We start from the raw sequence: 10,830 nt of genomic DNA on the forward strand, positions 1-10,830 counted from the left end.
GGTGGGTTTGGAACATCTCCAGAGATGGAGACTCCACACCCTCTCTGGGCAGCCTGTCCCAGGGCTCCAACACCCTCACAGTCAAGAAATTTTTCCTTAAGTTTGTGTGGAACTTCTGGTGTTCCAGTTTGTGCCCACTGTCCTGTCCTGGCCAAAAAGAGCCTGTCCCCATCCCCCAGATATTTATAGACATTGATATATTTCAGATATTTATAGACATTGATAATATCCCCAATGCTGAGGCTGCAGAGCAGGTGCAGGTTGGATTTGTGCTCTGCAGCTCATGGACATTTTCACTTGGCTTAAACATAAAGCAATTGGACCCAGAACAAGATCCAGGGCTCACCATCCAACTCGTTTGTATTTGTTTCCTCAAGCTAAACAAAGCCCAGCCCCCTGCCACATGCAAGAAATCACTGCAGATCAAAGCCCTTGGCAACAGAGGACACCACGAGATCGGGGGGGGACAAGTGTTTCAAGCTTTTTCCCCAGACACACACCCTCCGTGAAGCCTTGTAAAACCAACAGGCAGGGGGGTTGGAACTGGATGATCTTTGAGGTCCCTTCCAGCCCAAACCATTGTGTGATTTCTCCCACTGAACTGGTTTTCTGTTTTCATAGCTGTAAAAGATCTGCTCCCAGCTCCCTGAAGAGAGCAACAAAAACTGGCAGGAACTCCAGCTTGCCAACAATGCCCTTTTCTACCTCAGCTACCTGTTTGTATCTGATATTTACTGCAGTATCAGATGGGGAAGGAGGAAGAACTTCACTTTCCTTCCTTACCCTCTCAAGCTGCTTGAAAACAGCCCTGGGTTCAGCTCACCTAGTCCTGCTTCAACTCCCAGGACAGCCTCACTGTTGAGAAACAGAACTTACCAACAGGGCCCAGCGATGCTGCCTTGTTTGTGAACACAGAGCTGCAGGGCCAGGTTGCCAAGGAACAAGTCTTTTTCTCTTCTATTAGCCAGCACACTCAGCTGAGCAGCTGACTGCCTGTTTACAATCGCTTTCATAGGGTAAAGAATTCTAAAAAAAAAACCCAATTTACCACCCCTGGAAAAGGAGGGGATGGAAAACAGACAGACTGGACATTAGTCTCATTCCCAGAGAAATCCCAGGTGGTGTCTCACCAGGTTTCTGGGACCTTTGCAAGAAACACTTGAAGCATTTTTTGTTGGCTTCTGCTTTTCTCTCCTATCCCTGCTGTCTAACCTCTGAATTTGCTGGGAAACTGAAAGCCAGATCCCAATCCTGGAGATAACAAAATCCAGCTTCTGTGGAAACACCATTCCAGTTCCTCCCATGCCAACACCCCTCAGACAGATGGAGGCACATCTGAATTAATGTGTCAGAGCAGAAGCTTCGCTTCCACAACGCCCACATCACACCACTACCCACTGAATCCACATCCCAGAAGTCAATCTCACTTCAAGGAAAGTCAACTCATTCTGATCAAGTCCAACAAACCGGAAGCAGCATCCATAAATTACCCACATTTACAGGCTTTTTAAAAATACCCAAACAATCTCCTCTTTGTAAAGCAAATTCCAGTAATGCCACAAGATCTACAAGAAAAGATTGTGCCCAAAGAGCACAGAGAGCACCCAAGCAGCCAGAAGAGGCCTAAGAAGTGTTACTAATGGGCAAAGGTTAAAAATAATCCCCTCTCTAGAAAGCTGCAGAAGAGAAGCTCAGAAGCACATATTCAGTCCTCGGGTTCCTTTCCTCTGAGATCTCCTTCAGTGACTGTCACAGACACCACCCGCTGTCCAACATCACACGCTGCTGCTCTGGGCATCGCAAAGTGGAGGATGACAACAGTCAAATGAGTTGTGCAAGAGGTAACTTACCTTTTTATAGGTTGTCTCACCCGTGGAGTCCACTCCTCTGTGCCCTTTCTTTATCGTCTGTGAGCCTGGCTGCCCAGAAGAACCTGGCATCTAGGATTGGAGTAAAAGCTGGTAAGAACCAAGGATGGAAAATTCCATCTCTCAGAGGCTGGTGGCTGCTCAGAACCACTCAGCATCATTTTGCTATTCTCAGAGATGGAGTTTGGGAAGTGCTAAAGCCCCAGGTCCCTGCAAGGGTGTGAAGGGAAGACACGGTACAGGCTGGCCTCCAGGACAGCAACAGCATTGAAATGCTTTCAACAGCCTTCAAAGAACTCTGTGTGATGGAGGCTGGACATCTAACTGGAGGGAAACACCTTCATGCAAGACCACCAGGAAGGGTTTGCTTTTTTTTTTCTAATCACCCTCATCACAAACAGATCAGCTCTAAGCAAGTTTGGGCCAACCACAGCTGGTCACCATCCTTTCTGCCAGTAAAGCCAAGTCTTTGAGAAAACATTTTAGGAAGCTGGCAAACTCTGCTGTGATTCACGCCGCAAGAGCTCGCTTGACTCATCGTCTTCTGTCTCACACACATGGTTGTTAAATGGTGTTGCTCAGTCAAAACGAGTCCAACGTCTTGCTCACAGCAGCAGCAGATCTACATGGTGTTTTGGTGGCATGAGAATTGCTCAGTTTTGGGACAAGCTGGGCTTTTTAGCAGAGATTCCCTTGGTAAAAATGCTCTGATTTGCCAAACGAGCACCTGCAGCTTCCTGCACTCACCACTGCCTGCTTCACCCCCAACTTGAACCAGACTGAAAAAAAAACCAGCAGACAAATCTGAATTCGGGCATTCTCTTAGCCAGGGAACAAACCATCTTGTCAATCAGAAACTTACCTCAGGGGTGAGAGATTTTTTGAAAGTAGATGATCCTGTCAAAATAAAAAAAACACACTCAGAAAGGGTTAATTGTTATTATGCATCACAAACCAGCCTGACGCAGCCGCATCGAAGAAGGCATCTGAAAAAGCACTGACTCACAGCTGATTTCTTCCCAGTTTCTCTCACAGCAGAGTAAATTCTTGTCAAGCCTCAAGGAAATGCTGTTCTGCTTCCCCCTCACCAGCCAAACCCAGCTTAGAGCCGGTGCCACCAGCCGGGGTCTGCTCTGCCCCACTCAGCTGGTCACAAACACACCCCACCAACTCCTGAGGTGGCATCAGCGACTCCCCTGCCCTCAGTGGAGCTACACTGGAGCTTCGCAGGATTATTGCCATCTGTTAATTAGAACTGGGAGGCCCAAGTGCTCTGCTGGGTTCCAGTAGATGCACTGACCACAGTTTATCTGGAAATTATTTCCAGGACCTTTTTAATAAAGGCCCAGAACATCAACCCTTCAGCTTTAACCTGAACCCAGGGGTTTTCCTGACTCCTGTGCTGTTAAATACCCACGAGGTGATGTACTAACTTTGATCTTTTAGGCCTGGACACCCACCTTGGCTTTTTTATGGATGCAGTAAGGAGAAAAAAAAAAGCCATGAGATGCCACCACAAACCCAGCAGCCAGGCCGAGATACCGACACTGGTGAGGCCAAGAGCTCCCTGGACAGTCCCGCTGCCCTCCCCAGCCCATGTATAAAACATGATATATATATATATATATGTGTGTGTATCACATAAACCAGGGATGTGCTTTCTGCCTCCAGCCCAGAAAAGCAGACAAATAAACTCTTTCATTTTGTTTTTCTTTCTGTTTCAGACACAGTAACTCATTTTTTTAATTTTTTTTTTTTCCATGTGGGAGCCATGACCAGAGCCTGATAAAACCTCTCCCACCCAAAAGCAACACCCCCATCATAGCACAGACTGCACAGGGCTGCTTCCCCCCCCCCCCCGACACCCAGGAATTGTTTTAACAGATTTAAGCATTACAACATCTAATCCTTGAAGCAGCAGCTCCGGGTCCACCCACCGCTCAGCTCAGCAGAGCAGCCCCTTCCTGCTCGCCTGTTCGGGGCGGTGGAAAGACTCACGCTGTGATTTCATCGAGCACCAGAGCTCTATAAAAACCTGCATTTCAGCTAAAGGAACTCAGGTACCTCACAGCAGAACCCAGCAGCCTTCTGATCCCCTTATCGAGCGATCAAAGTTCTCATTTCAATACATATTAAACAAGCAAAGAAGAGAGAAAAAGAAATAAATCTGTGACAAACACGTTTTTGCTAAACAAAGCGAGCGCAGGACGACTGACTCCGTGGCTCCAGCTGCCTTCCCACCCCCTCTCAGCCCTTCATAAAGACAAGAAAGTTTGTCCCAACAAGCAGCTTTGGTGTTTGAAGTTTCTCACAGTCGGCTCTTCTCCTCCTCTTCCTCCTCCCCACAGAGCCTTGGGGTTCCTTGGAGTCAGCTGCCCTGCGTCACCTCTCAGAGAATCATTTAGATTGAAAAGAACTTTAAGATCATCAAGTCCAAAGGCAAAAAAACCCAACCCTGCCAAGTCCCACTAAACCGTGTCCCTATGGGCTGAATCTACAACAGAATCATTCAGGTTGGAAAAGACCTTTTAAGAAAAGACCCTCTCACATCCCTTCCCAAACCTGGGTCGGGAGCAAGGGGAAGAGGGAGCATCTCCAGCTGGAAGGAAGCTTCTGGGACTTAGTGTCAATGAAAGCAGGAAACCTCAACTCCATCACCTTATCCCAAGGCTTTTGAACTTGTCAAAATTCATCAGGACACAGGGACAGAGGAAACATCCCGGGGATCACAACGTAACTCCTGCTCAGCAGCAATTAAACCTTTTTTTTTTAAGCAAGTGTCTGTAATTATGTAAATGAAAACCTCTAACAGCCCGGTGATTTAAACAATCCTGAAGCAGCACTGCCAGCCTCATCACCTTGGAGATTTCACTGTGTTATTATTTAATCATCTGTGCAAAACCGTATTCCAGCAGGATTTAGCTGAAGCTCTCTCACCAGAGAACCCAGCAGCAAATCTTCTCTCTCTCTCTGCTGCTTTAATCACACGCAACAAACGTTAAAAGCCAGAACGTACAACGAGTCTTTGGTTGGAAGAGGCAGGAACCCAAAGCACGTGGGACACCGTGGGACAGCTTTATCTTAGAGGTGTCCCCATGATTTTGAGGAGGACACACAGCATCTCAGCACAGACCAAAAGCATCAGCTTCTATTTCTCCTCTTCCAAGACTGTGGTGTCTGGGTTCACCCTTTCCCGTAGTGACAACGATGATCCTCCCAATCCGGGCGGTTACAAGAAAGGGTGAGTCAACAAGGGAAAGCCACAGACCGCGCTCAGAGCATGGCTCCGGTCCCAGCACACCCAGTTTCCGTGGCAGGAAGCTTCCCCCTCCCTCCTGTCAGTTTCCAAACAAGTTTGCTACTGATTGGGAAATAGGTAATTCCTGTCTGACCACGATAAAAGACGCTCATTCGCATCTGAGTGCGAGGATGAACAGGAGGCTGACGAGGTCTTTGTGGCTCTGAGGAAGGGCTGATGCTACGGACGGGTTTATCACGGGTCCTCCTGCAAAAACAAACTCTCTTGATGACCCACAGTGTCACCAGCTGAGGTCAGGGAACAGAACTCAGAGGTTTCCATCCGAATCCATTTCAGTTTTCTCCATCACTTCTTTTTATCGCTATAGAAAGGCAGTTCTGTGTCATCCCCCCCCACACACACACACACTCTGCTTGGAGAAGTACAGGTGTGAAATTCAATGGCATAAATGTAACAAAATGAAATAATTTCCCAAAAAAAGCTGCTGTTTCTGGATCTGTTTAAATAACTCTACAATGGAACAACTCATCAGTCACGGTTCTGACCCAGATTGACAACGGAAAAAATGGCTTGAGAGACTTAACCGGTTAAATCTGGTCAAAGGAAACAGACCAGGGTTAAAAAGTCCTGTCCAAAAAAATCAATTCATCATGTCCCAAAAAGTTTCCTTTTCCCCTTTCTTTTGTGATCCCGGGAGCAACCCCTCAGGGGTGATTTCAGAGCGTTCCTCAGAGCTGTTTACTGGAAACTGAATCAACCTAAATAAACAGCTGTCTGCCTCCCGCCAGCCTGGGGATTATTTTCAGCCAGCACCAGAGAGGATACTCTTACCAACCATGACATAAATGCTCCAAAAAAAAGAAAAAAAAAAGAGAAAAAAAGAAAAAAAGAAGTCGTGGTGATGGCACTTGGTCAGTTTGGACAAATCAGTCACTGGAAGGAACGTGTAATGAGGCATTTGGGTCAGATCCTCACTCGTCTAGCGAAGGAGCAAAGCTAATTTGGTGTAGCCAGAACAAATACCCGCTTCACTCTATTTTTAAATGAAGCTGCTCAGACAGATTTGAGCTGCACCTCGTGTTTTAGATAAAAATAAAAAGCGAAAACGTTAGCACACACCCAAACACATCATCAAACTCAACCCTCCAGCCTCTGAGCAGGGCGAGGCGAGGGGCCAGGACACATCACACCGGCATGCACGGCCCTTCCTCCCCGCGCCTGCTGGCTTCAGCTCAGCCAAACAAGCAGCCAGGGTGAGAGAGGCAGCTGGGTCCTCCCCAAACAGCTCCTTTTCATGCTCAAAAACAGGAATATTCTCCTTCCTCTGCCCACAGGTGGCTGCACCATCCATAAGTTGGTCGCAAGCCCGAGGGGCCAGGACACATCACACCGGCATGCACGGCCCTTCCTCCCCGCGCCTGCTGGCTTCAGCTCAGCCAAACAAGCAGCCAGGGTGAGAGAGGCAGCTGGGTCCTCCCCAAACAGCTCCTTTTCATGCTCAAAAACAGGAATATTCTCCTTCCTCTGCCCACAGGTGGCTGCACCATCCATAAGTTGGTCGCAAGCCCAAGCCTTAGACCCACCAAACACTACCTGGAGGACGTCTCGTACCTTGGAGACTCCACGGACATTTCCAAGTCGCTGTTTGCACAGAAATCCCACAGCACATTTTTTTCTTTGTCTACAAATCCCCCTCCAAAAAAAAAACAAAAAACCCAAAGTCTGTGGGGATCAGTGCGTGTCCCCCCGCCCCAAATCCAAGGCCACAGGCTCTGCAAAAAATAAAATGGGAATAGCAGCGAGATTTCTTTTCTTTAAAGTGCAAACCAGGCAAAAAAAAAAAACAACCAAACAACAAACCCCCAAAGCAGCAAAGCGGCGCTGGAACAATCCTGCTGGTGCACACAGGGATGGGGAGAGCTGGTCAGAGCTGTTCAGAGCTGTTGGGATGTCAGGAGAGCGCTTACACAACACACTTCAATGAAACAACAGCTTTTGTTGAGAGCAGTAGCAGCTTATTTAGGAGGGGGGGGAAAAAACCCCCCAAAACCAACAAGTTTTATCAATTCTCAAAAGCCAAGACAGTTATGTAATGTGGCGTTTTGCTGCTGGTTACTGGAGAGGAAGAAATCATGCTGCTTTTTTTTATTATTATTATTATTATTTTTAAGCATGTATATGCAATACCTCCACCTCTACCTCTTCGAAACGACATCACCGAGCAGCACAAAAAGCTGAAATCTATACAAGGAAAAACAAAAAAGGTTATAGAGTCATGGTGGTGAGCTGATATTTGAAGAAATATCTTCAGCTACTTGAAGAAACAAAGAGAAAGTTTTCCCCAAGAAAGTTAAAGAAACACGAAAAGAAAACCTGAGTGAAGGGAAAAAAAAAAAGGTCCCGACTTTGCTTTGTCTCTGAGTACAAACTAACTTTGCACCTGAGTCACACACAATAAAAACCTCTTCCATAGTTCTGGAAGATAACAGCCTAAATATTTCATTGGCTTTTTCCTCAAGAAGCTCTCATGGAAAACTGGAGAAGTTTGCCCTGAACTAAAAGAGTCCAAAGCCAACGTGTTGAATCACAGCAGCTGGAGATGGAAGCAAACCCGCGAGACCAGCGCAGAGCACGACCCTCCAGAGGAAGAGAAACCACTTATGAGCACTTGATCTCAGCCAGAAGGCCGAGCAGTGAGTAATCACCTTGAAATTCTCAACATCCATAGATCTGTTCCCATAAATTACATTCAGGACACGAAGCCACGGGCATCAAAGCTGCCGTAAGAGAGCTGGTGAATCCAGTTCCTCCATCGGGAGCTCCCGCAGGTTCCCGTTGGGATTTATCTCCCCCACCACCGGCAGCGTGACAGATTTTACTGCCCTGGATTAGCACATCTTCCCCCCTCTCCCCTACGTTTATTTTACGAGCTGGTTGATGGAGACACAGGACAGGACACTCCTGAAAGTCACTTGGATACTGGTGACGTGTCCGTTAGCAATGCGTTGGGAAAAGGCTCCGGGGAAAAGATAGAGGAGCTGAAATCTCTGTAACGTTATCATAGAATCAGAGAATGGTTTGGGTTGGAAGGGCCCTTAAAGCTCATCCAGTCCCACCCCCCCTGCCAGCAGCAGGGACACCTTCCACTAGACCAGGTTGCTCAAAGCCTCATCCAGCCTGGCCAAGAACACTTCCAGGGAGGAGCAGCCACAGCTTCTCTGGGCAACCTGGGACACTGTCTCACCACCCTCACACCAAACAATTTCTCCCTCACATCTCATCTCCATCTCCCCTCTGCCAGTTTCAAGCCATCACCCCTTGTTCTCTCACTCCCTGCCCTTGGCCAAAGTCCCTCCCCAGCTTTCTTGTAGCCCCTTCAGGTACTGGGAGGCCACTAGAAGGTCTCCCCGGAGCCTTCTCTTCTCCAGGCTGAACAGCCCCAATTCTCTCAGCCTGTCCTCACAGCAGAGCTGCTCCAGCCCTCGCATCATCCTCGTGGCCTCCTCTGGCCTTGTTCTAACTGGTCCATGTATCAAGACACTTCTCACTGCTTTGCAGGAACAACAAACCCTTCCTCAATCTCCCCTCACCAGCGTGCTGCCAAGTGCTTAGCCAGGAGGTCAGCACACCCAGCCACGGAGAAATAAAGCCATTTTTTTTAATCCAAGAGGTCAGGGGCAGAAATAAGAACAAGTTTCCATGTACAAGGTTACCAGAGTTTTCTAAGAGAGCTGACATTAGGCATGACACCCAGAAATCAATAAAAAACCCACAAAATCAGCAACTCCTCTGCCTCACGCAGAGGTGAGGGGAACAGAACCTACCAAAGACAACGAGGTCTGGGCTTCCACCTCCACCAGCTGGAGGCTGGGGAGCACAGGGCAGTGCAGACAGGCCCTGACCTCACCGAGACTCTGGATCCACCGTTTGGGGCTGATCCCAGCGATTCCAGGAAAAGATGTGCCTCATGGCCATTAGTTATTTGGGAGCTCCAATCCAAACCCAACCCAACTCAACTCACCAGGGCTGGGAAGAAACCCATCATCCTTCGTGTCTCATCAGCACAGCAGATCTTGACCGAAAAGGAGCGGTCACAAGAACACCAACAAAACCACAGCCTGTCTAAATGTGCACAGAAACACCAACACACCTCGACTGACAACAAGGAACTCTCTCCACTGAAACACAGTTCAAATAAGTAAAAAAATCTCCTGGATCAAACCAAGGAGATTGAAACGCACGATGTCTTCAGTGGCAGAGGATGGAGACAGCCCACAGAGCAGCAGACAGGACTCAAGAGTGGAAACTCTGAAGACAAGAGGACAATGAGAGAGAAGTTTCCAGCATCTGCTCCTGACTCCTGGCCGATATTTCTTCCCCCCGTTCTCCCTCTCCTGAGACCGACCCTCCATCCAGAGCCAGAAACACCAGCTCTGCTCCTCCAGAAACACCAGCTCTGAGGTAGGGCAGACAGGAAACCTCTTTGGTCCTCGTTATCAAACCACTCAGGAGTCAAAGAGCATCACAGAACTGCAAAATCACAACGAACAGAGAATAAATCAGTGAGTGAGTTCAGTCAGAATCAGCTCCAGCTCCGGGGAAGAGGCTGGAACCGAGGGATGGACGAGCCAGGACTAACGCAGCCGGGCGAGACGCCGGCCCGAGCGTTCCTCTTATTGCTTTTCCGTGTGGTTCATGGCAAAGCTCCTCGAGAGGAGGAGGAGGAGGAGGAGGAATGAAATTATCTCACATTTCCCAGCAGAAGAGAGGGGCAGACTCGTTTTTGCTAAAGGCATTTCAGACAAAACCCCTGGCTGGAATTTTTCACGGCAACTCCTGCCCCTGTGACCTGTAGAAAAGCTGGGGAAGACCCTTCCCTACGGCAGCGTCTGTCATCTGAAAATTAACCTGAAAATTAACCTAACCATTGGCCAACGAGCATGGATCCTACAGCTCTGCATTACTCCCCCTTCCACCCAAACACTGGGATCATTTACAATTTAAGCTGCTCCCAGACAGCGACAACTATTCAAGAAACACACAGGCACCAGGTTTTCCAGGGTGTCAAGGAATTTAAAGTCCAGCTTTATGGTGATCAGGAGCTACTTTGAGGATACAAATCCCGGTCATAAATGCTCCTTTTCCAGCCCACCCCGGGAAGGGATCATGTCACCAGCCCCTGCTCCAGCCCAGCGATTCCAGGACTTGCTCAAAACCCACCCCAGAGGGAGCTGCTGGCGACAGGGAAACCAGGATTCGCATCCCACCTGCTGAATTTGGGGGGAAGATACACAATCCTTTCCCAGAAGAGTTCAGATTTAGGTCAGAGGAAGGGATCTCCCTGCCCCTGGGAGCGCTCCGAGTCTTAAACACGGCCGAGTCTGCGGGGATGGGGGGAGAGGACACGTTTAATCACCGCGATCACACAGCGATGGGGAACGGGCAAGAGCGAGCGCGATGCCTCGTCTGGGGAACACGAAGAGATGATCCCGGAGGAGGAAACTGTGGCTGAGCAGAGGGAAGCAGCACAGGCAGCATCAGTTCACCTCCAGCTCAAAAAAAACCCCAGCTTTTCAAACCTTCAGGGCTAACAGGGGCGGCGAGGAGGAGAAATAAACCACCGAGCGGCCCCTTCGACAGCAGAGCTGGAGGGAGAAGCGGCTTTTACTTTCCAGAGTCACAGGATGTCAGGGATTGGAAGGG

The 10,830-nt window shown here is 48.7% G+C and overlaps 1 protein-coding gene across 1 annotated transcript in view; it reads right to left on the reverse strand.

Annotated features, from left to right (window-relative positions):
- The window catches only part of PIP5K1A (phosphatidylinositol-4-phosphate 5-kinase type 1 alpha), a 10,380-nt gene extending 8,440 nt beyond the window's left edge, over positions 1-1,940 (reverse strand). The window contains exon 1 of the mRNA XM_029084243.1: positions 1,844-1,940. Coding sequence (XP_028940076.1) covers positions 1,844-1,940 — 97 coding nt within the window. The remainder of the gene's footprint in view (positions 1-1,843) is intronic.
- Positions 1,941-10,830: the final 8,890 nt, after the last annotated feature.

Source organism: Antrostomus carolinensis, unplaced genomic scaffold (assembly GCF_000700745.2).
Source record: "Antrostomus carolinensis isolate BGI_N321 unplaced genomic scaffold, ASM70074v2 scaffold5763, whole genome shotgun sequence".
NCBI lineage: Eukaryota > Metazoa > Chordata > Aves > Caprimulgiformes > Caprimulgidae > Antrostomus > Antrostomus carolinensis.